This window comes from Nansenia antarctica (genome assembly GCF_963989245.1).
Source record: "Nansenia antarctica genome assembly, chromosome: 7".
Lineage (NCBI taxonomy): Eukaryota > Metazoa > Chordata > Actinopteri > Argentiniformes > Microstomatidae > Nansenia > Nansenia antarctica.
Window position 1 is genome coordinate 16,068,724 of NC_137677.1, and position 26,216 is coordinate 16,094,939.

A 26,216-nucleotide genomic window follows, 5' to 3' on the forward strand; every position below is an offset into this window, starting at 1 on the left:
CTAAAATATGCGCGTTTTTTAAACGCACCCAACCCGAATCTGGCGAGTGGCAAGCCCATAGGCTCGTTGGTAACGTTAGTCCACATTTCGCGCTGTGCCAGCGCTGGAGAATAATACAAGATTTTGCGCTAGTGTGCGCGCGAGACGCAAGAGTTTTTGCCGGCTGTGATGTCTGCAGATAGAAAGTAAGCAAGTTGAAACGTTAGCAAATATAATTGCTTAGTGTTCTGACAGAGAAAGTTGGTTAAAATTGGTCGTTATTATCGTGACTAGAAAGTGTCTGACTATAGTTCCATAGTGTCAAAGAACTAGCAAGCTAGCTAGCTCAGAGGTGATGAGATGAGCTAATCTCCTTGCACACTTGCCAGCTAAAGAGCTAACTGGAGGCACTTTATTATTTTACTTAAAGTAGATATACTATCTTTCTTATTCTGCTAGTGTTGGGCTTCATGGTAATACCATAATGGCATATTTACATATTTACAAAGGTGGACGACATCAGCAGCACCTTTTCCCCCCCACCTCTCCCTCCTCCTACCCCTTCCAAACTCTCTCCTCGACACTCGGTCTCGGGCTTGTCATCTTTTTCCCCCCTCTCCCCTGATGAGACTCACACTTATCACATCAAAGCGGGCAACCACATGCCCTCTTGATCCCATCCCCTCCCCTCTTCTCCAATCCATTTCCACCGACATCCTTCCTTACCTTACCACCCTAATCAACTCCTCCCTATCCACAGGATCTGTCCCAGCGGCCTTCAAAATAGCCAGAGTCAAGCCCCTCCTCAAGAAACCTACCCTTGACCCTTCATCTGTCCACAATTACAGACCTGTATCCCTTCTCTCCTTCCCTTCCAAAACCCTTGAACGCGCGGCATCTAAACAACTGACTGACTATCTCCGGAAGATGGAACACTTAGACCCCCACCAATCCGGCTTCAAGGCTGGGCACTCCACTGAGACTGCGCTCCTTGCTGTCACAGAAGCCCTCCACTCTGCCCAAGCTTCCTCCCTCTCCTCTGTTCTCATTCTCCTTGACCTGTCTGCTGCCTTCGACACAGTCAATCACCAGATCCTTCTCTCCATCCTCTCAGAACTGGGCATCTCTGGCACCGCACACTCCTGGTTTTCTTCCTACCTGGCGGGCCGCTCCTACCAGGTGACCTGGAGAGAATCGCTGTCTTCTCCACGAACCCTCTCCACTGGGGTACCCCAGGGTTCTGTCCTAGGGCCCCTACTTTTCTCTCTCTACACCAAGTCTCTTGGCTCGGTAATCTCTTCAAATGGGCTCTCCTACCACAGCTACGCAGACGACACTCAACTCTTCCTGTCCTTCCCCCCGTCTGATGTACACGTGGCAACCCGTATCTCTGCATGTCTCGCTGACATTTCAACTTGGATGGCTGACCACCATCTCAAGCTCAATCTTAACAAGACCGAGCTCCTCTTCATCCCCGGGAAAGCCTGCCCTCTCCAAGACTTCTCTATCACAGTGGAGAACTCTACTGTAACCCCCTCCCTGACAGCCAAGAATCTTGGAGTGATCCTGGATAACCGACTATCCTGTGCGGAAAACATTGCAGCAACGGCTCGCTCCTGCAGATTCTTCCTCTACAACATCAGAAGGATACGACCATTCCTTACCAGAGAGGCAGCGCAACTCTTGACCCAGGCACTGGTAGGGGTGTAACGGATCACCTAACTCACGGATCGGATCGTGTCACGGATTTTGAGTCACGGATCGGATAATTTTTCGGATCAACACAAAACATATATTTTTTAAAATAAAAACAACATTTTCCTTGAATTCTGTAATAACACCACTTTTAATGTGTGAAACAAAAAAACAACATTCAAGATGTCAAAACTGATATATATATCACATATATATATATATATATAACATCTATATATAACAACATATATATATATATATAACAACATATATATATAACATCACTGCTGCAATCTGGTTGCCAAGTGAAACCTAACTTTACCTAAATAATAAAGTGAAATCCTTTAAACATGGTAAGAAAAAAAAGTAAATAAAGCAAAGCAGCCTCTAGCTTATAACTTCTTCATATTCATTTTCAAAAATATGAGGATGTCCACATTGTCTGGGGAGAGGGCAGACCTATTTGCAGTCACTATGTCTCCTGCTGTGGAGAACACCCTCTCGCTAGGAACTGAAGTAGCCGGCACAGCCAGGTAGCGTCTTGCCATCATGGCAACGTGAGGGTATTTATCCTCATTCCTTTTCCACCATGCCAGTGGATCACCATCCAGTGGAATGCTGCTTGCTACCTTGTAGGATGACACCTCCTCCTCAATGGTGTTGGCAAACGTCTGGGCTATGTCCATGCTGCTCACAAAGGTCTCCCCAAAAAGCTCCTGCATGGCTGACTTCTTTTGTGGAGGAGATGCCTCTGGCTCTGCGTCTTCTCCTGGCAGCTCTGTGGCTTGACCCTGCAGAAAAAAGGAATCGATCTATTAATCTAATCATTTATTTTCATATTTCATAGAACTATAATTGTAGCAATAACATACATTATTATCTAAATCCAAAATGGCATAGACTAAAATAATTGCAGTATTTATTATTTAAGTAATTAAATATTAGGTAAAAAAAACGTTTTAATATATATATATATTTACCTTTTCTTCAGTGCCCATAATCTCAGTGATGAGATCGCTGTATGTCCTCTGACGTAGGGTAGGGTCTAGGTGAGACAGCGACTTGAACCTTGGGTCCAGTGCAGTAGATCGGTGAAGGTAGTCCTGTAGAGGGGGGTCAGTGTATCTGGGGCTCAGGTCCCCTCTAATGGCAGCCTTGACATCTCCAGTGATGTTGCTGTCTTGCTCATCTGGGGCCATGGATTGTAGAATCCTTGTTTTCAGAGGTAGGATCATGGACACAGATGGTGCTGTTTCAGTGCTCATCAGAGTTGTTATCATCTTTAGGGGTTTGAGCACTTCGAGGACCTCTTCTGCCACTTTCACGTCACCATCAGACAAGGTGACAATGTCTTTGACATTTCTTTTCAGGGTCTTGTCTGTCAGTGCAGAGTATACAGCTGCCTGCTGCTCCAGATAGCGCTCCATCATGTCATAGGTGGAGTTCCATCTTGTTGTGACATCCTGTATGAGCTTGTGGGTTGGTAGCTGTAGCATTTCTTGCTTGGTCTTAAGCAAATGAGCAGCTGTTGTGCTCCTGTGGAAATAGGAAACAACCTTCCTGATCCTCCCAAGGAGGCGGTCCATCCGGTTGACAGAGATTCCCCTTTGGGATGCTAAATTAATGGAATGCAAAGCACCCTATCTGTGGCCCCAGTCCAGCTTTTATCACTGCATTTGCTTGGTTCTTGGCATTATCTGTGGTGACTGGGATATTTATATTGGGTCTCTCTAGCTTCCACTCTGCTACTGCTCCTGTCAGGATCTGCGCAAGATTGGTACCTGTGTGACTCTCATAGAGTGCGCGCGTCTGCAGCACGGGACTGCACATCTCCCACTCTGCTGTGATGAAGTGAGCCGTCACGGTCACGTAGCTTTGCGTTGCACGGGAGGTCCACCCGCCTGTGGTGAGGGCAACAGAGGATGCATTTGCTAATTCGCCGACAATTAGGATCCTCTCCTTTTCATAGAGGTCGGGCACAACCTTCTCACTGAAGTGGGGGCGCGAGGGGATTTTGTAACGTGGCTCAAGCACATTGATCATATTTTGAAACCCTCCGTTCTCCACAACGGAGTATGGCCTCATGTCTGCCGCGATAAACTTCCCAATTGAATTGGTAATGGCTTTACCCCGGTCTGAGTCTGCAGGAATCGTTTGTTTAAATGACGTTTGGAGAAGTTGTTGTTGCGGTACTTTTTTCTTGCCCCCCGTCATCAACACACCAGGGTGATGTCGCGTTAAATGTGTGGCCATGCTTGACGTATTGCCTGCCTCATAAGATTTCCGCGTGGCACAATGCCTACACACCGTAACTTTCTTATCAACCTCCCTCCTTCCATCATTATTATAAGTGACAGGGAAGCCAAAGTGCTCCCATACATGTGATTTCAATGACGAGGGAGGCCTTTCCAGTTCGCCAACGTTGCTAGCACTCGCCATACTTGTTACTGTGGATTCCCAGCTTCATGTGGAGGTGTGTGTTTACACAATCACCCAGGCTGCTTTGCGGGTGATATGACGTGATATAAGTGGGACAGAGATGAGTGAATGAATGTTGTTGTCAACTCAGTACGCATGCAGAGAGTGAGAATAAAGCGCACGTTTTTTTTTTTTTTTTTTTTTTGCTATTGATCCGCGGTACACATGCGATCCGAACCGTGGAGGGCGATCCGAACGGATCACGGATTATCCGTGATCCGTTACACCCCTAGGCACTGGTCATCTCTCGCCTGGATTACTGCAACGTACTCTTGGCTGGTCTCCCCGCCTACGCCATTAGACCTCTGCAGCTCATCCAGAACGCTGCTGCACGTCTGGTATTCAACCTCCCCAAATACTCTCATGTCACCCCTCTCCTTCGCACCCTGCACTGGCTCCCGGTAGCAGCTCGCATCCGATTCAAGACCCTGGTGCTTGCATATCAGGCAGCTAAAGGGACAGCCCCTGCCTACCTAAAGGAAATGGTAACCCCCCAAACTCCAGCCCGCTCACTCCGCTCCTCCACCTCGGCTGGCCGACTGGCCCCACCACCTCTGCACAGCAGTCGTGCTGCCCGATCACGTCTCTTCACAACTCTGGCTCCCCGCTGGTGGAATGAGCTCCCCACGGCTGTCAGAACGGCAGAGTCACTACCCATCTTCCGTCGTAGACTGAAGACCCACCTCTTCAGGTTACACCTTAACTGCTCCTCCTGAGACATCTTCTGCCCCTCAGCACTACGTCTCCTAAAGACGTCCGCTTTCCCCTCTACTGTGTCCCTAAGAACTTCTATCGCCCCCTTTGTACTGCTTCTCTGTTCCTCCAGTATAAAAAAAACATACTGGAGCCTGTCCAGGGCTTTGCTGGGTACCTGAACATACTGGAGCCTGTCCAGGGCTTTGTTGGGTACCTGAACAGGACTCCATTGCAGTAGTCCAGGCGGGAGGTGACCAAGACATGGACCAGGGTTTCAGGAACAGAGTCGGAGAGTGACGGTCGGAGTCTGGCAATGTTCCTTAGGTGGAAGAAGGCCGATTTATTTGGTGACGGATCCCCACGGATGTGGGATTGGAAGGAAAGGGTGGAGTCAAGGATGACACCCAGGTTGTGGACTTTGGGAGATGGAGCAGCCGTCAACCTCGAGAATGAAGTCGCCAACCTTCCGGAGCAGCGCCTTGGGTTCCACAACCATGAGCTCTGTTTTCTTACTGTTCATTTTGAGAGAATTTGATGACATCCAAGTTTTTGTTTCGTGCAGGCAGTTGACAAGAGACTGAGGGGGGAGCGGAGAGGATGGGGTGGAGCTGAGATAGATTTGGGTATCATCAGCGTAGCAGTGGAAGTCGAGGCCGTGATGACAGATGATCTGGCCAAGGGGAAGCATGTAGATGGTGAAGAGGAGTGGTCAGAGTACAGAGCCTTGAGGCACGCCTTGATTGACTGGGGCTGTGGGGGAACTCGAGCCATTGATGGTAAAAAAACTGTTCCCTGTTAGAGAGGCAGTGGAACCAGGAGAGGGCTGTGCCGGTTACACCAGAGTCAGCAGTGATGAGGAGATCGTTGATGATCTTGATGAGGGCGGTCTCCGTGCTGTGGTGTATTTTGGGATTGGAGGGGCTCATAGAGCTCATGGTTGGACATGTGCTGATGTAGTTGGCCGGCGGCTGCTCTTTCCAGAATTTTACTGAGGAAAGGAAGGTTGGAGATCGGCCGGTGATTGTGGAGGTCATCAGGTCCAGACCAGGCTGTTTGAGGATGGGGGTGACCTGAGGCAGTTCTGAAGCTGGAGGGGACTATGCCAGATACCAGAGAGGTGTTAATAGTCCACCATGTTGGGGCAGAGGGTGGGTAGGCAGTCCTGGACCACGGCTGTGAGCTGGGGTCCAGGGAGCTGAGGTGCGGGTGGAGGGGGAGGGGCTGGAACTCCAGGAATTTGGAGCAGAGATTGGACCAGAGGGAAGAGGGGCAGAGTAGGCGGTTGATGGTAGAGAACAGTGTGTGTGGTTCTGATCCAGGGTATCCGGATCAGTCTTGAAAAGTATTAAATGTTGCTAAATCAATTTTGGGAAAATCAAGACCCTTAATAAGTATTAAAAAGTCTTGAATTTTGTAGGAATTTTTCTGAATTAGACTCTGTCCAAAGAGTTTGAGTCCTAAAAACTTAGTAAAAGTTAATTAAAAAACAAAGATCAACCGGAAATTCTGTTGTATGATAGTGGTCTATTCTATTGCAAACTAAAACTGTTAAGTTAAAGGTGTCACTGATGTAAACGGTTACACCTCGAAGTGGCGGTGAGGTCTGGAAAAATATTGACAAGGTCTTTAAAAAGTCTTAGAAAGGTATTGAAATTAACCTCAAGATTCCTGTATATACCCTGTGATCCTCTGGTTCTGTCTCCCTTCCCCAGCTGGTGTCAGAGAGCTCGGCCCAGCCCGGTCCGGACCAGCGGGAGGTCCAGCTGCAGCAGGCCCAGAGGGACCTGACCCAGGCCCGGCAAGACGCAGAAACGTCCAGAACCGACCTGCAGCAGGCCCAGAGGGACCTGGCCCAGGCCCGGACGGAGGGGGACAGCACCAGGAGCCTCCTGCAGCTGGCCCGGGCGGACCAGAGCCAGGCCCAGAGTCAGGCCCAGACCGAGGGGGACAGAACCAGGCAGGAGCTGCTGCAGGCCCGGCAGGAGGCCGACCGGCTCAAGACTGAGGTCAGAACCTGAGTGGACCAACGTGTGTCTGACCCTAATGACTGACCCTAATGACTGACCATGACCCTAATGACTGACCCTGACCCTAATGACTGACCCTATGAATGAATGAATGAATGGGCTTTATTGTCATTGATATAGTACAGGTACCATACAACGAAATTTGGGAGGGGGGGGGCTCCCCTGGTGCTAGGAAAAAAATACTAAAAACAAGAAGGGAAAAAGAGCTGGTTTACATAAATAAAGGCTATATACACTATCCACTATACTATACTATACAAATAAAACACTGTGCTGTATACTCTATGCCAGGGGTCGGCAATTAGGTTTGGCCTCGGGCCAACATTTTTTTGAGCCACTAGATGGCGGGCCAGAACATAATCAAAGGCTAATTTAAGTAATTGATTGTTTAAAAAATGTGACACGTTCTAATACTTTGACTTTTCTTTCGAAAAATATACACATCGCTAGTCAACTAACACAGCTTGTTTTGTGAGCCTGCTAACAATGTAAAGTAGTGTTCTAGTTAACTAGGTAGTAGTCCAATCCATTACGTTGCAGTATTAGGCTTGACTAGCGAGTTTGTGTTGTGATTCTCAACAACGTTGAAACGTAGTTTCACCCTTTTCCATAGTTTTGAATAATAAATGTGTGGACTGACGATGTATCGCAGCCTAACTTATTCTAATAATTATTTAACATAGTTTTATTCAGATAATTATTCCCCCCTCCTCCCAGACAAGGTCACATTATTATTGGATTGGTTGTTTGCGTGTCGGGTGAAGTTAGCTAAACATTTAACCTGCTAGCAAGAGAAACATAATGTCACTCTCCAAAGGTCTAAAGAGGAAAGTTGACGGTGGAAACAGGGAATTTAAAGAGGAATGGACAGCGAACTATGCGTTCATCCTACCTGGTTTCATCAATGCAAAGCCGTTGTGAGACTCACATTTTCCGTGCTCACAATGTTCCCTTTCTATACATGCGAGTCGTCCTTTTCGTCAATGAATGTGATAAAGACGCACGAGAGGAATCGATTGATGCATAAAAAATTAAAATAAAAACTGCCTGCGGATGGCGGTATACCCTTCAAATAACAAACAATCTCTGCATGTCTCGCGGACATCTCAACATGGATCCATGTCGTTATCATAATGGTCTTATTAATTAGTAATCACTGAGTATGAAAGCATAGTAAGACTGTCAAATTAGTCCAGAAATCTCCTCAGTAAAGTTTTGTGTCAATCCAGGAGGAACTCCAGACAGCTCTGAACCCCTTACAGGAGTTCGTTGCATCGTAGAAAGAAGGTTGCGGCGGTGCATAAACTATAGAGTTGCGATAGTTGAGACTCTCTCTAATTAATTTGAAATACAGTGTCCGTTATTACAAACCTGCCTAAATGTCCCTTTGAAAACACTCAAGTTATCACTATTATCAATAATCAAATCAAGAATATTATTAGTTTTCAAAACAACCGCGGATTAAAGTGACGTCAATATCACCAGATATCAAGCAAATACTGACCGATGGGAGATGCCACTTTTCACATTACGTGAGTACCAAGCCTGTCGTTATTGTATTTAATAACCTAATTGTATTTTGTATATTTTGAATGAATGGCTTATGGCTCATTGTACTTATTATCCCTAATAGCTCGTTTGCTCTGTCGTTTCAGGAGCATAGGCCTACCACCACTTTTGCGCCGATTTTGTTGTCAATGTTTTTCAGAAAATTAAACAGAATTTGCTTTGTTACTGTTCATATGTGTGTTGCAGTCACATACGTAAACATTACGTTTGAATGATTTAATGAGCTGATGTTATTTTTTTCAAACCACACACGCTATTTCAGCACCACGCCTTGTCCACCTACTTATGGGTCACTGATTATGGTTCAGCGTCAGTGCGCTTCGCTGCCTGATTGTCTGTCCCTGTGTCATTCACTCTCAACATGAATAAAAGTACAATACGCATTATTCAGGTGGAGGTCGATTCTCTATTCAGACATTATAGGCGTGGTGTGGGACTGTCGGTCCGATATTGTAAAAAAAAGAAAAAAAAGTGGATTCTCAAAATAATCTGCTGGGCCAAATATTATTGGTGACGGGCCAGCAATCGCCCACGGGCCGCCTATTGCCGACCCCTGCTCTATGCTATGCTATAAATATCCTAACATTTCCTATCTCTGAACCTTATGTACCCGAGGGTTGTCATATTGCACATAGTATTATTGCACATTCATTTAAAGTGTCGCAGTTTGCAGGTTTGAAATGTTCACAGTTGTGTTTCAGTATTGCACTTGATTACAATCTAGTAGCTGCCATCAAATTGTCTAGATTGTCCAGGGCCTAGAACCTAGCTCTTTGCTGTGTTCAGGGCCTGAATGGCCCTAGGGTAGAAGCTGAGCTTCAGCCTGTTTGTCCTTGCGAACATGGTCCTGAACCGCCTGAACCGCCTGCCCGAGGGCAGCCGAACAAAGTGTTCGTTCCCAGGGTGGGATGGGTCCCTGGATATCTTGGAGGCCTTCCTGAGGCAGCGTGTGTTGTACAGCTCTTCCAGAGAGGGGAGGGGGGCGCCGATGATCTTCTGGGCCGATCTCACGACTCTCTGTAGCGCTTTCCTCTCTGCGGCTGTGCAGCTGGAGAACCACACACAGATGCAGTAGGTGAGGATGCTCTCCACTGTGCAGTGGTAGAAGGTCACAAGCAGCTCCTGTTTGAGGTGGTATTTCCTGAGGACTCTCAGGAAGTAGAGCCGCTGTTGTGCCTTCTTGATGATGGCTGCTGTGTTGGTCTTCCAGGACAGGTCATCCTGTATGTGCACCCCCAGGAATCGGAGGGTTGAGACTCTCTCCACCCTCCCTCCATCGACGAGCAGGGGCTGGACCTCAGATTTTTTCCTCCTGAAGTCCACGATGATTTCCTGGGTCTTTGACTGGTTCAGCAGCAGGTTGTTAACCTTGCACAGCTTGCCCAGCTGCTCCACCTCATCCCTGTACGCCGCCTCATCCCCCCCCGAGATGCAGCCCACCACGGTGGTGTCGTCTGCAAACTTTATGATGGAGTTGCTGGGGTGGACGGAGGTGAAGTCGTAGGTGTAGAGGTTGTAGAGGATGGGGCTTAGCACGCAGCCCTGGGGGGACCCAGTGCTGAGTCTGAGGGCTGTGGAGGTGTGGGAGCTCACCCGCACCCGCTGGGGGCGGTCAGACAGGAAATGACTGACCCTAATGACTGACCCTGACCCTAATGACTGACCCTAATGACTGACCCTGACCCTAATGACTGACCCTAATGACTGACCCTAATGACTGACCCTAATGACTGACCCTGACCCTAATGACTGACCCTAATGACTGACCCTGACCCTAATGACTGACCCTAATGACTGACCCTGACCCTAATGACTGACCCTGACCCTAATGACTGACCCTGACCCTAATGACTGACCCTAATGACTGACCCTGACCCTAATGACTGACCCTAATGACTGACCCTAATGACTGACCCTAATGACTGACCCTAATGACTGACCCTGACCCTAATGACTGACCCTAATGACTGACCCTGACCCTAATGACTGACCCTGACCCTAATGACTGACCCTAATGACTGACCCTAATGACTGACCCTAATGACTGACCCTGACCCTAATGACTGACCCTGACCCTAATGACTGACCCTGACCCTAATGACTGACCCTAATGACTGACCCTAATGACTGACCCTGACCCTAATGACTGACCCTAATGACTGACCCTGACCCTAATGACTGACCCTGACCCTAATGACTGACCCTGACCCTAATGACTGACCCTAATGACTGACCCTGACCCTAATGACTGACCCTGACCCTAATGACTGACCCTGACCCTAATGACTGACCCTGACCCTAATGACTGACCCTAATGACTGACCCTGACCCTAATGACTGACCCTAATGACTGACCCTGACCCTAATGACTGACCCTGACCCTAATGACTGACCCTAATGACTGACCCTAATGACTGACCCTGACCCTAATGACTGACCCTGACCCTAATGACTGACCCTAATGACTGACCCTGACCCTAATGACTGACCCTGACCCTAATGACTGACCCTGACCCTAATGACTGACCCTGACCCTAATGACTGACCCTGACCCTAATGACTGACCCTAATGACTGACCCTGACCCTAATGACTGACCCTAATGACTGACCCTGACCCTAATGACTGACCCTGACCCTAATGACTGACCCTAATGACTGACCCTAATGACTGACCCTGACCCTAATGACTGACCCTGACCCTAATGACTGACCCTAATGACTGACCCTGACCCTAATGACTGACCTTGACCCTAATGACTGACCCTGACCCTAATGACTGACCCTGACCTCATCCCAGATGTCTCCTAACCCTGACCCCTGACCCCCAGGCCCAGCAGGTCAAGGCGGAGGGGGAGCGGGCCAGGCAGGAACTCCAGCAGGCCCGGCAGAGCTCAGCCCAGGAGAACCAGAGCCTGAAGACGTCTCTGGGCCAGGCCGAGGCCCGCGCCAAGGACCTGGAGGGGCAGCTGGACCACACAGGGAAGGTAGAGGACCTAGCACACACACACACACACACACACACACACACACAGAAGGTAGGACCACACACACACACACACACACACACACACACACAGAAGGTAGGACCACACACACACACACAGAAGGTAGGACCACACACACACACACACACACACACACAGAAGGTAGGAGGACCTAGCACACACACACACACACAGAAGGTAGGACCACACACACACACACACACACACAGAAGGTAGGACCACACACACACACACAGAAGGTAGGACCACACACACACACACACACACACACAGAAGGTAGGAGGACCTAGCACACACACACACACAGAAGGTAGGACCACACACACACACACACACACAGAAGGTAGGACCACACACACACACACACACACACACACACACACACACACACAGAAGGTAGGACCACACACACACACACACAGAAGGTAGGACCACACACACACACACACACAGAAGGTAGGACCACACACACACACACACACACACACAGATTAGATTGAACCTTTTGTGTGGTTGTTTGTCCCAGGCGCTGGCTGAGCGGGAGGCGGAGGTGGTTCAGCTGCAGCAGCAGCAGAGCAGCCAGACGGCGCAGACCTCAGAGGCTGCGCAACCGCAGACGGGGGAGGAACTAAACGCCCTGCGGCAGGAGCTGCAGGAGAGGCGGAGTAAGGAGGAGTTGCTACGGCAACAGATGGCCGACAAGGAGGAGAAGACCAAGAAGGCTTTCATGGGAGCCAAGCAGAAGATCAACCAGCTCAACAGTGAGTGTGATGATGACAGTGTTCAATTTCCACATTAGTGGTGGAAGGGCGATTCCTTGCGCGCAGAGCGCGCGACGTAATTTCACCAAAAACTCTTTCACACACAGTGAAAGATAATCAGCTCATCGAATATGAAGTACACACAGAACCATGAACGCACATACAGCACTGAACAACATCCGTAGAATATAAACTTGTGACTGACAGTCACATACATACACACACACACACACACACAGATCCTCAGCTCATCAATACGAAGTAGGTCTACATGAGCACAAAACCGGCTAATGTTACTGATTAACTGTTTACTGTAGTGCCGAGAGATGGGAGTCGTAGGCGGCGTATCAAATGACAAAGCTAAACGTTTAATGTAGGATATGAACGACTGTCAACAACACACTCAGGCAGTAAATAGAACTGAATAAACAACTCGGGTACCACGCACTTATCTGTCCGTGCGGAACAATACTCCCAACCCATAGTTCCGTGGGTGAATTATGTCAACCCACCACATTACAGAAGTAAAATCACAGTGTGACAGTCAGATGTAACATTCGGTAAACAGCTGAGTATCAGCTGAGTTAAAGAAAACCAACTCTTACCTTTGATGACACCTACATGAGCCCTGTTTTCCCGTACTTCTCCCGTGTGTCTCTTATTGTCCAAATGTTCCCTGAATTTTAGCTGCATGTTTATCCAGCATGTAATTCCGTTGTCAATAAAACATCGACTCCCCTTCTTTTCCCCTGCCAATACTGTTGTTGCTAAAGTGACGGCACATAAGAATAGTTTTTTTACTAGCTAATGTCTGCTGATACACCACCACAGCTAGCCGATGCTGATGGCTCTCCTTCTGCCATCTGTTCTCCCGCTGTAGACAGAGTGAACCGTTTGAGGGATTTTTGAGTGTGAAACTAAAAGACCGAGTGAATATTATTCAAACAAAAACATATTTACAAATATTATACTGAACTGTACAAAATCATTGTTGTGATTGGACGTTAGCGGTCCGCTGCAGCAAGTCTGCGAGGCTGCTATCAAACTGGCCGCGTGAGTGAGTTGATTTCCCGCTAAACTCGGACCAATCACAAAACTGTTTTGCAAGCGCGTCGCTTCGCGCTTGTGGGGGCGATTAAGTCTGCAACATTGTAACTTACTGCTCCCTAAATCGGAACGAAATGTAGGTCTGAAAGCGGCCTGAATCTAGCTTCAATCTGTTTTTTTTTCTTCATAATAAAGAAAAATAAATCGTTGTTTTAGTGGACTGAATCAATTAGTGGCGGAGAAAATTCATTCGTGGCGGCCCGCCACGAATCAATGCATATAGAGGAAACACTGGTGTTGTAGTCGAGTCCCTAAATCTCGAGGTCGAGTCCTAGGGGTAGTGGTGGTCTAGTGGATAGTGAGTTGGACTTGTGATCGGAAGGTTGTGAGTTCAAATCCCGCCTGAAGCCACACCACTACTAGTGTGCCCTTGAGTAAGGCACTTAGCCCTCAGTTACTCCAGGGGGAATGTCCCTGTAATTCGTAATTGTAAGTCGCTTTGGATAAAAGCGTCTGCTAAATGGCAAATGGCAAAGAAGTCCCCAGTGTTCAAGTCCGAGTCGAGTCACGAGTCACCAAAGAAGAGAATGCTCGAGTCCGAGTCAAGTCCGAGTCCTCCATGCTCTAGTCCGAGTCAAGTCCGAGTCCTCCATGCGCTAGTCCGAGTCAAGTCTGAGTCCTCCATGCTCTAGTCCGAGTCAAGTCCGAGTCCTCCATGCTCTAGTCCGAGTCAAGTCCGAGTCCTCCATGCTCTAGTCCGAGTCAAGTCCGAGTCCTCCATGCTCGAGTCCGAGTCAAGTCTGAGTCCTCCGTGCTCTAGTCCGAGTCGAGTTACGAGTCCCGAAAATCAGGACTTGAGTCACGAGTCTGAGAGCAGCCAGTCAGTCAGCCAGCTGACCAGCTAGCTAACCATAACCATCCAGCTAGCTAACCATAACCATCCAGCTAGCTAACCATAACCATCCAGCTAGCTAACCATAACCATCCAGCTAGCTAACCATAACCATCCAGCTAGCTAACCATAACCATCCAGCTAGCCAACCATAACCATCCAGCTAGCCAACCAACCAGTCAGCCAGCTGACCAGCTAGCTAACCATAACCATCCAGCTAGCTAACCATAACCATCCAGATAGCTAACCATAACCATCCAGCTAGCCAACCATAACCATCCAGCTAGCCAACTAACCAGTCAGCCAGCTGACCAGCTAGCTAACCATAACCATCCAGCTAGCTGACCAGCTAGCTAACCATAACCATCCAGCTAGCTAACCATAACCATCCAGCTAGCTAACCATAACCATCCAGCTAGCTAACCATAACCATCCAGCTAGCTAACCATAACCATCCAGCTAGCCAACCAACCATCCAGCTATCTGACCAGCTAGCTAACCAGCCAACCAGCCAGCTAGCTAACCATAACCATCCAGCTAGCCAACCATAACCATCCAGCTAGCTAACCATAACCATCCAGCTAGCTAACCATAACCATCCAGCTAGCTAACCATAACCATCCAGCTAGCTAACCATAACCATCCAGATAGCTAACCATAACCATCCAGCTAGCCAACCATAACCATCCAGCTAGCCAACTAACCAGTCAGCCAGCTGACCAGCTAGCTAACCATAACCATCCAGCTAGCTGACCAGCTAGCTAACCATAACCATCCAGCTAGCTAACCATAACCATCCAGCTAGCTAACCATAACCATCCAGCTAGCTAACCATAACCATCCAGCTAGCTAACCATAACCATCCAGCTAGCCAACCAACCATCCAGCTATCTGACCAGCTAGCTAACCAGCCAACCAGCCAGCTAGCTAACCATAACCATCCAGCTAGCCAACCATAACCATCCAGCTAGCTAACCATAACCATCCAGCTAGCTAACCATAACCACCCAGCTAGCCAACCATAACCATCCAGCTAGCCAACCAACCATCCAGCTAGCTGACCAGCTAGCTAACCAGCCAGCTAGCTAACCATAACCATCCAGCTAGCCAACCATAACCGTCCAGCTAGCCAACCCATCAGTGTGTCAGTAGCGGAAGTTTTTACCACAGACGCGCAAAAACGGGAGCAGAAACCTTAGAATCTCCAGCTTCAATTAAACCTGCTAAACTATTTCTAAACAAGCTTAAATAGATGGAAAGTAAACATGATTGTTTATTGTTCCTAACTTTTCTCCCTGTTTGCTCGCCAAGCAAGCTTTGATATGCAAAAGGGGACCGCACCAGCACTGCCGTTTTTATCGTAATCTGAACATCTGGACATGTTTAATCAGTCAGCTAGCTACAGACACACTGATGGGCTGTCTAAGCTATAGCTACAACGTTATGACATAACCTGACATATTGCATCTTACTTACTTTTCGGGGTGCTTCCTTGACAAGTGTCTGTTATAGTTTGAGGTTGTCCCTGTCTTCTCCTCAATAGTGCGTTTACATAATATGCGTTTACATAATATATTACACTTAGCAGAGGTCTTGTTAGAGCTTGATGTAAAATCTCTAAAGGCAAAGCGCACGATTCTGGTGCCTCAGTCGGCATCAGAATCTTTATCAGTAATCTTTATCAAAACAAGTCCGACCACGTCTCCACCTGCCGTCCCCTCAGAGCTCAAGTCCGAGTCGAGTCACGAGTCCTCCATGCTCGAGCCCGAGTCGAGTCACGAGTACTCGAGTCCTGGACTCGAGTACTACAACACTGGATGATGGTGATGATGATGATGATGATGGTGTGCATGTTACAGATGCGAAGGAGCAGCTGTGTAAGGAGAAGGAGCAGCTGTATAAGGAGAAGGAGGACCTGCAGGTGGGCCGTGAGGAGATGGAGGTCCGTCTGAACGCCCTGAAGTCTCAGTTGGAAGGCCGGCTGCAGAGACAGGACCGCGAGCTCCGAGACCTCCGCCAGCAGCAGACTCACCCTCACGCTGAGCAGAGGGACGACGCCCAGGAGCAGAGCAGCACTAAGGTACGGGCTAGAGGGGGGCGGGGGGGTTTAGAACCTTTACTTTAGGGATAGAGGGAGGGGTTAGAACCTTTACTTTAGGGATAGAGGGGAGGGGTTAGAACCTTTACTTTAGCGTTAGAGGGGGTTAGAACCTTTACTTTAGGGTTAGAGGGGGGCGGGGGGGGTTAGAACCTTTACTTTAGGGTTAGAGGGGCGGGGTTAGAACCTTTACTTTAGGGTTGGAGGGGTTAGAACCTTTACTTTAGGGTTAGAGGGGTTAGAACCTTTACTTTAGGGTTAGAGGGGGTTAGAACCTTTACTTTAGCGTTAGAGGGGTTAGAACCTTTACTTTAGGGTTAGAGGGGAGGGGTTAGAACCTTTACTTTAGCGTTAGAGGGGGTTAGAACCTTTACTTTAGGGTTAGAGGGGGGCGGGGGGGGTTAGAACCTTTACTTTAGTGTTAGAGGGGGTTAGAACCTTTACTTTAGGATTAGAGGGGGTTAGAACCTTTACTTTAGGATTAGAGGGGGTTAGAACCTTTACTTTAGGGTTGGAGGGGTTAGAACCTTTACTTTAGCGTTAGAGGGGGTTAGAACCTTTACTTTAGCGTTAGAGGGGGTTAGAACCTTTACTTTAGGGTTAGAGGGGGTTAGAACCTTTACTTTAGGGTTAGAGGGGGTTAGAACCTTTACTTTAGGGTTGGAGGGGGTTAGAACCTTTACTTTAGGGTTAGAGGGGGTTAGAACCTTTACTTTAGGGTTGGAGGGGGTTAGAACCTTTACTTTAGGGTTAGAGGGGGTTAGAACCTTTACTTTAGGGTTAGAGGGGGTTAGAACCTTTACTTTAGCGTTAGAGGGGGTTAGAACCTTTACTTTAGCGTTAGAGGGGGTTAGAACCTTTACTTTAGGGTTAGAGGGGTTAGAACCTTTACTTTAGGGTTAGAGAGGGTGAGAACCTTTACTAGAACCTACACTCCACCCCCCCCCCCCCCCCCCCCCCCCCCACCCCACAGGGCCAGGAGCAGCAGAGAGCAGCAGAGCAGAGACAGATGAGCCTGAAGAGCTCCCCTGCTGCCGACAGGACCAGGTACACACACACACACTACTGTACTACACACACACACACTACTGTACTACACACACACACTACTGTACTACACACACACTACTGTACTACACCCACACAAACACTACTGTACTACACACACACACACACTACTGTACTACACACACACAAACACTACTGTACTACACACACACAAACACTACTGTACTACACACACACACTACTGTACTACACACACACACACTACTGTACACACACTGCTAAATTATATATATATATATATATATATGCACACATATTTGGGGGATTTTTACCCTGTTGTACTGAAAACATACCAAACCGTGACTTCAAAACTGAGGTACTCCAAACATCAATACACCGCAAGGCTTTGGACAGGTCTTAACATGCTAGTCTCCAAGGCTTTGGACAGGTCTTAACATGCTAGTCTCCAAGGCTTTGGACAGGTCTTAACATGCTAGTCTCCAAGGCTTTGGACAGGTCTTAACATGCTAGTCTCCAAGGCTTTGGACAGGTCTTAACATGCTAGTCTCCAAGGCTTTGGACAGGTCTTAACACACTAGTCTCCAAGGCTTTGGACAGGTCTTAACACGCTAGTCTCCAAGCGAAGAGTCGGTTGAATGTCTGGAGTCTCTTTTATACTCTAGTTAGTCACGCCCATCTGACCCTGACAGCCAATAGGTTTTACTTCCCTTTTCTCTGAAAGTGCAGAACTCTCCCTCTAGCCCGGCCATGAACTCTTAACCTCTCTTGAGGCGGCCATCTTGGCTAAAGAGCTGCTTTGGTAAACAGGGGAACTCCTTCCTCCTCAGGCTCATACACGTCTCCAGCGTTTCACTTCCTGATTATATTTTTTAACCCCCCCCCCAGCACCAGCACCAGCTCCTCTGACCCCCCCACGGCCAACATCCGGCCCACCCCCAGCGGCCCCGCCCCCAGCAGCAAGGCCACGCCCCGCGCCAGCATACGCCCCATGGTCACCCCGGCTACCGTCGCCATGCCAACGCCCACCGCCACCGTCATGCCGACCACGCAGGCCGACAGCCAGGAGGGTGAGAGAGATTAGGGGTATTATGGGATGGATGGCAGCTACTTCCTGGTGTGACTGATCAGTGGCTTGTCGTGTGTGTGTGTGTGTGTGTGTGTGTGACCCTGCCCCCTGAGAGGGTGTGTGTGTGTGTGTGTGTGTGTGACCCTGCCCCCTCAGAGGGTGTGTGTGTGTGTGTGTGTGTGTGTAACAGCCCCCCCCCCAGAGGGTGTGTGTGTGTGTGTGTGTGTGTGTGTAACAGCCCCCTCCCTCAGAGGGTGTGTGTGTGTGTGTGTGTGTGTAACCCTGCCCCCTCAGAGTGTGTGTGTGTGTGTGTGTGTGTGTGTGTAACAGCCCCCTCCCTCAGAGGGTGTGTGTGTGTGTGTGTAACAGCCCCCCCCCTCAGAGGGTGTGTGTGTGTGTGTGTGTGTGTGTGTAACATCCCCCCCCCTCAGAGGGTGGGTGTGTGTGTGTGTAACAGCCCCCCCCCTCAGAGGGTGTGTGTGTAACAGCCCCCCCCTCAGAGGGTGTGTGTGTAACAGCCCCCCCCTCAGAGGGTGTGTGTGTGTGTGTGTGTAACAGCCCCCCCCCCCCTCAGAGGGTGTGTGTGTGTGTGTGTGTAACAGCTAGGGGTGTAACGGATCACGGATAATCCGTGATCCGTACGGATCGCCCCCCACGGTTCGGTACGCATGTGTACCGCGGATCAATTGCAAAATGTAACCAAGTAATAATATTACTTAATATATTAGTTAATATCTCTTGTAAATCACAATGTAGAGTTGCCATGAAAAGATAGACGCGACAGTTGCGTGCTTTGTTTTACTCTTAAGCGCAATGATAGGTTGATAATGCGAAAAAAAAAGAATCTGTTGTTTACTCACTACACATGAAGCTGGGAATCCACAACAACAAGGCTGCGTTCGTAAATCCGCTCTGGAATCTGATCAGCATTCAAGAAACGCCTCTTGTCCAATCAAATGACTTGGTCCCTTTAAGACGTGGCGAGCTAGTTACGTTGTTCGGCGGAGAAGAACTCGAAATGCCTCCCTCGTGCGATTTTTTTTCCGCGTGCACGCGCATAAAACGCGCACTGGCGCTCAAAACAAAGACGTAGTTTCAACAAAAACTAGAGGGTGGCAACAATTATAATTTCTTAAATAGCGGTTAAGTCATTAAAGCCGAGCAGGTGATTTTATATAGAAGGTGATCTATATCCTACAGCTGCAGCGGAACATGCGGAACGCGCATTACACACACACACACAGAAAGATCAATATGTTACATAGGACATCAGGGACAAAATTGTAGACCTGCACAAGGCTGGGATGGGCTACAGGACAATAGGGAAGCAGCTTGGTGAGAAGGCAACAACTGTTGGCGCAATTATTAGAAAAATCCCAACCGTGAAGCATGGAGGTGGCAACATCATTCTTTGGGGATGCTTTTCTGCAAAGGGGACAGGACGAATGCACCGTATTGAGGGGAGGATGGATGGGGCCAAGTATCGCGAGATCTTGGCCAATAACCTCCTTCCCTCAGTAAGAGCATTGAAGATGGGTCGTGGCTGGGTTTTCCAGCATGACAACGACCCGAAACACACAGCCAGGGCAACTAAGGAGTGGCTCCGTAAGAAGCATCTCAAGGTCCTGGAGTGGCCTAGCCAGTCTCCAGACCTGAACCCAATAGAAAATCTTTGGAGGGAGCTGAAAGTCCGTGTTGCCCAGCGACAGCCCCGAAACCTGAAGGATCTGGAGAAGATCTGTATGGAGGAGTGGGCCCAAATCCCTGCTGCAGTGTGTGCAAACCTGGTCAAGAACTACAGGAAACGTCTGATCTCTGTAATTGCAAACAAAGGTTTCTTTACCAAATATTAAGTTCTGTTTTTCTGATGTATCAAATACTTATTTCATGCAATAAAATGTAAATTAATTACTTTAAAATCATTTTTAAAAATCCGTCTCACAGTTGAAGTGTACCTATGATAAAAATTACAGACCTCTACATTCTTTCTAAGTGGGAAAACGTGCAAAATCAAATACTTGTTCTCCCCACTGTATACAGTATATATTACCAGTTTTGACATCTTGAATGTTGTTGGGTTTTTTCACATAATTAAAGTGGTGTTTTTACAGAATTCAAGGAAAAAGCATTTTTATAAAAATATTTGTGTTGATCCGAAAAATTATCCGATCCATGACTCAAAAACCGTGACCCAATTCATGTAAAAAAAAAGAAAAGAAAAATAAAGTATAAAAAAAAAAAAAAACGTGACCCGATCCGTGAGTTAGGTGATCCGTTACACCCCTAGTAACTAGGGTTGGGTACCGTTTGGGTTTTATCCGGTACCGGTACCTAACCGATACTTTAAAAACGGTACCGGTACCAAAACGGTACTTAATTCGGTACTTTTGATTTTTTTAAATGACATATATATATATATATATATATATATATATATATATATATATATATATAATAACACGGTCGACAACATTAAACAGCTTTTCACTTTTTTATTGCTGAGGCACAATATATATTAGTTAAATATACACTCAAATTAAAATAAATGAAAATAAAACTCCTGAGCCTTGGGGACTCCATTAAGCTGGGGGTGCCTATCGTTGGTACTGATGTCGAATACGAGTACACACTTGTTCGGCAGCCCCTCAAGGACATCAGAATATTCGTAAAAAAGGGATCTAGTGAAGAGGCCTGCATAGCCCCCAGAACCAAGAGGAAATATAACTCTGATAAACTGGAGCCCTCCACCTCGTCAAAATCCAAACTCTGTTGCCGCTCAGCTACTACTACTCCCCTCCCCCTCTCTGGTCCATGTTGACATGACGATTGATATTTCAGACACAGTAGTAGGATAAGGACAGTACCCGAATATCAAGAGATCCCCGATCATGTTGTCCACCTCGAAGAGACGCAGCCACACATCCGCACAACATCATCAACAGACGCGTCGAATCCTGGAGTGCACTGTCCAATCAAAGGCTTGCGTTCGTAAACTCGCTCTGAGAGCGTCGCAGCGCACACTGGGCCCGACGTCATAAGGGGAGCAAGTCAGTTGATTGGACAGAAGGCATTCCACGAGTGGTGATCAGAATTCCAGAACGAGTTTACGGAACGCACCCATAAATCGAGCGTCGCGTTACGCCAACCCGCTAGCGGAAGTTGCTATTAGCAACCTTCTCGTTATCCTTCCGTACTCGCTGCTTTCACTGAGTGGAAATTTAACAGGCGATGTGACGTCGCGAGATAGAAAAGTACCGAAATGAGGCACCGAAATCTCCTTTGCAATTCGGTACGGGTACATACCGAATGTAAAGTAACCGGTACCTACCGGTACCGATTTTCGGTACCCAACCCTACTAGTAACAGCCCCCTCCCTCAGAGGGGGGGTGTGTGTGTGTGTGTGTAACAGCCCCCTCCCTCAGAGGGGGTGTGTGTGTGTGTGTGTGTGTGTGTGTGTGTGTAACAGCCCCCTCCCTCAGAGGGGGGGTGTGTCTCTGTGTTCCCCAGCGTCTCAGTCCAGCGTTCCACCAGCCCCAGCGTCCCGCCCCCCGGCCTGGCTCAGCCAATCAGCTGCCAGACCACCGCCTTCGTCCAGCCCACCCAGCAGCAGGCCACGCCCCCCGCTGAGCCAGCCAATCAGGAGGAGCGGCCCTCCACCTCCTCTGCTGTGATTGGATCAGGTGGTTGTCTAGGAAACGTGTGTGTGTGGAGGGGGGGTAGATAATTGCTCTGGTGATGTGTGTGTATGGTAGCTAACTTCCTAGTAACTAACATCCGTAGAACAGCAGGTCCCATGGGAAGGACAGACACACACTGTCCCATGTCCCAGTAAAGGACAGCCTGTCCCATGTCCCAGTAAAGGACAGCCTGTCTAAGGGAAGGACACACACACTGTTCCATGTCCCCAGACAGAACCGTTGTTTAGTCTGTGTGTTGTATGACAGTCTGACCCTAACCCACCCAGGCTTTATTGGACGGTAGGCCTGTCTATATGATAGTGACTCAAAGATTTTTGTTATGTGGAAACAACATTGTTTGGAAGTGGATTTAAACAAATTTCGTGTGTGTGTGTGTGTGTGTGTGTGTGTGTGACTGTGTGTGTGTGCGCGCTCCAGGACCAAAGCGTGTGCGTGAGGATCAGCCGGAGGCGGGGCCAGAGACAGACACGCCCCCAGAGGAGCCTGACCAATCACCTGTCACCAAGAGACTACGTCTAGTCCAGAGGATGGGGCTGGAGGTACACACACACACACACACAGGAGAAATTAGTTTTGAGAGATGAAAGCACAGGTGGGTGTACCTGCTGGGCATTGCTGCCTGTCGCACCTCCGACGGTGCCAGTGGGCTGACTGCAGGGTCGTCAGCCGGGAGCCACCCTTCACTGATGTTTCGCTCCTTTAATCCCGGAACATCTGGAGATGGTGGAGCAGTGACAGGGACGTCTCCCTGCCACTCCCTGCAGCCAGCCCTAGGATCCTTCTTTCCCCCAGGCCTTGTCCTTTCTTCTGAGCCAGAGCCAGAAGCTCCCTTGTTCAGCCTCCTCCGCCAGGTCTTTGAGCGCCTTTCTCAGCTTGGATCCTGTGATCCCCAGCGACCTCAGGAGCCGCTGTGTAGTTGTTCCTGTGTAGCCTCTGCACCCAACTTCCACTGGGTAGGTGACTGCCCTCCACCCTGCTTGCGAGCACACAGCTGCCAAGTCTGTGTACTTTTCCTTCTTTCTCTCGAAGGCAGCCTCCATCCCCTCTTCCCATGGAACGGTCAGCTCCGCCATGATGACTGTCCTCATCGGGGTGGACCAGAGTACGATGTCTGGCCGAAGGGAGGTTGATGTGATCTCATGTGGGAACTTCAGCTGTCGATCGAGTTCAGCTCTCATGTTCCGCTCTCCTCCAGGAGACAGGAGGGACCACTGCTTCGTGCTGCTGCCCTGATTTTCTCCCCCTTGCTGGACAAACTGGATCCGCTGCTGTGATGTGACTGGGCTGATCTTGTTTGATTCCAGTCTGCGTGCTTCCAGAATTTCTGCTAGCTTGCGCAGCACCCGGTCGTGACGCCACCTGTACCGACCCTGCGTCAGTGCCGCCTTGCATCCAGAGAGGATGTGCCGCAAGTTTGGGTTGTTGGCGTTGCAGAGTTGGCAGGTCTCCTCTGTGCCGTACCAGAGGTGCAGGTTCCGGGAACTGGGAAGGGTGTCGTAGGTGCCCCTGATCGAGAAGCTCAGCCTTGCTTGGGGCATCCTCCACATATCCTTCCATGTGATGGCTCTGTTGATCACAGCCTCCTACGTTGTCCATCTTCCTTGCTGTTGTTGGCCCACGGCTCTGATTTTGTAGCACTCCTCTTCCATCTTTACGACTTCGGAGATCACTAGATCTTTCCTTTCCTTCCTCGTTGCCTTGGACTATATCTTGGGTGCTGATCGCCATCCAAAACCAGTCCTGCCTGGTTGCAGCACCCCGACGATCTCCTGGTGTTTCAAGCGATTGATGGCCTGGTCAACTGCTTGCGTGGCATCCCACTTGCGTCCTGTGCGAACCTGGGCGTTGCTGTGTTGGACAAACGGGTCAAGTGAGTCTCTCAGCTCGAACACGAGTCTCACCTTCTCCTTTTTGTAGCCCAGGCTGATGGATTTCAGTGGGAGCTTCAGTGTGGTTCTTCCAAACAGCGCTATATTAGAGAGGCAACAGGGTAGGCCCAGCCACTTGCGGATGTAGTGGTTGGCTTTTGAGTCCAACTTCAGCACTGTTGTTAAGGTGATGTCACACAACTTCAGGGGCCACATGAGACGTTGGTATAAGGTGAACTGGTAACACCACACCTTGAATTTCCCTGGCAGGAGGCTTTGGTCGATCTTCTTCAGGCCGTCCGAGAGCTGGGAAGTGACAGAGGAAGCCATGTGCTTGTCAGAAAGGTCAGCCGTGTAAAGCCTTCCGAGGCTTCGCACAGGATGGTCCACTAGCAGCGGGATCTTCTCGCTATCGACTGAGAAGGAGATGTTGTCATTCCGGGCTCCTTTCCTGATTGAGAGACTGCAGGACTTAGTTGGTTTTATCCTCATCCGGGCCCATGTTAGGAGCTCCTCAAACCTCTTCAGAAGTCTCGCTGTGCACTCTGCTGTCTGAAGGAGTGTGGTGACATCATCCATATAACTCCATAGGGCCAGGAGTCGCAGACCTGACTGGGATCTGACTCCTCGGACCATCTGTCTTCCGCCGATTAGGATGATCTCAAACGCTGCTGTGAAAAGGATGGGGGAGATGGAACAACCCATCGCTATCCCTTTCTCCAGCCGGTGCCAACACGTTGAGAACTCCTGGGTTGTGTAGAATACATGGAAGTTGTTAAAGTAGGTTGCTACTAGGCTCTGGATGCACAGTGGTATATGGAAGAATTTTAGGGCAAAGTGGATGAGCTGGTGGGGAACAGACCCATAGGCGTTTGCAAGGTCCAGCCAAACGACGTGCAGGTCTGATTTCGCTTTCTGGATCTGTTCCCAGATCATAGCTGCCAGGAAATCCTGGGACGCCTGCCTTCTGACAGCTGGTGTCGATGTAGTTGTTTGCCAGGAGGTAGCTGGTCATGCGCTTTGCCATCACTGGGAAGAAAATCTTCCCCTCCACATTCAATAAGGCTATGCCTCTGAATTGGCTGATGTTATAGGAGTCTTTCTCTTTCGGGATGAAGGTAGTGACTGCTCTGCTCCATGCTGAACGGATGGATTCTGTTTTCCAGGCAATGCCCATTAGTCTCCACAAAAGCTTCAGGGTCCTTGGGCAGTTCTTGTATACCCTATAGGAGACGCCATTTGGTCCGGTTGCAGATGCAGCTCTGCCATGCTCCACCACCTGCTTAACTTCAGACCATCTGGGGGGAGTGGTGTCAAACTGAGAAGAGGGCTCGGGTGGGAGCGGTACGTGCCCTGGGGAACCAAGGGGACTCTCCTTTTGGCTGTCACTGAGCTGCTCCTTGATGTGTTCCTCCAGCTCCTGCTCGGTGGTCTGCAGCTTCCCCAATTTCTTCTCCTCAAGCAAACCCCGGGCGTACTTGAACGGGTCCCGGGAAGTTCGTCCTTGCCTTTTCCTTGTTGCTTCTACGTACGTTTCCTGATCCGTTCAGCTCGCCTCAGGTGGGTGAGTCTGGTTCTGATCTGACTCCAGAGGTTCTGCAAGCCCTCCTTCTCCTCTTCCTCAGCTCTCCTCCATGCCTTCCGCAAACGTCGCCGCTCCTTTACCAGCTGGAGGATTTCTCTCTCCCGTCTCCCGCTCTGCCTCGGAACGGTCCTCCTCTGAGGCATCTCTCCAAATCTTCCCTTGCCTTCCTCATAGATCATATGGCCGAAGATGTTCAGCTTGGACGTTGTGCTGCCTCTTAGACTGTTCTGGAGGGTGGTATGTAAGCTTTCGTCAAAGCTTCTCCATGGATCCTTGTCACTGGCCTTTGGCCACTTGATCTTGGGTTTCCGGTCTGGCTTCTCCGGGGTTTCTTTGGTGGATTCTCTACCTGACGTTCTGCTCTGATGCTCCTGTTGTGGGTCGTGCAGATGTGGTTGCATATCCTGCTGGGGAGGCTGTTCTTGCTCTCTCTCACCGGATGCAATGGTGGGATCAGTAGCACTGTGGTGCTCAACCTGACCTTGTCTGACCTGCTGGCGCAGTGCAAGCTTGCATCTGGTAGCTGCCACGGCATTTTTTCCTCCCCTGGTGGATCCGCAGGCCCAAGTAGGTTGTTACTTTGGACCACCCACAGCTGCATTCTCTCAGGATCCTTTGATCCTTAGTCGTTGCCGTTCCAGTCGTTACCGTGTTATCTGTCCTGATTGGTCCATCTTTCATCCCGCCTCTCGGTGGACCGCCGGGTTGTTTTAAAAAAGCAG

The 26,216-nt window shown here is 49.2% G+C and overlaps 1 protein-coding gene across 1 annotated transcript in view; it reads left to right on the plus strand.

Annotated features, from left to right (window-relative positions):
* The window catches only part of LOC308162451 (nucleoprotein TPR-like), an 83,289-nt gene that overhangs the window by 46,321 nt on the left and 10,752 nt on the right, over positions 1–26,216 (plus strand). The window contains exons 31-38 of the mRNA XM_080536603.1: positions 6,561–6,854; positions 11,274–11,429; positions 11,977–12,211; positions 16,010–16,230; positions 17,222–17,295; positions 18,163–18,344; positions 21,823–22,023; positions 22,459–22,580. Coding sequence (XP_080392729.1) covers positions 6,561–6,854; positions 11,274–11,429; positions 11,977–12,211; positions 16,010–16,230; positions 17,222–17,295; positions 18,163–18,344; positions 21,823–22,023; positions 22,459–22,580 — 1,485 coding nt within the window. The remainder of the gene's footprint in view (positions 1–6,560; positions 6,855–11,273; positions 11,430–11,976; positions 12,212–16,009; positions 16,231–17,221; positions 17,296–18,162; positions 18,345–21,822; positions 22,024–22,458; positions 22,581–26,216) is intronic.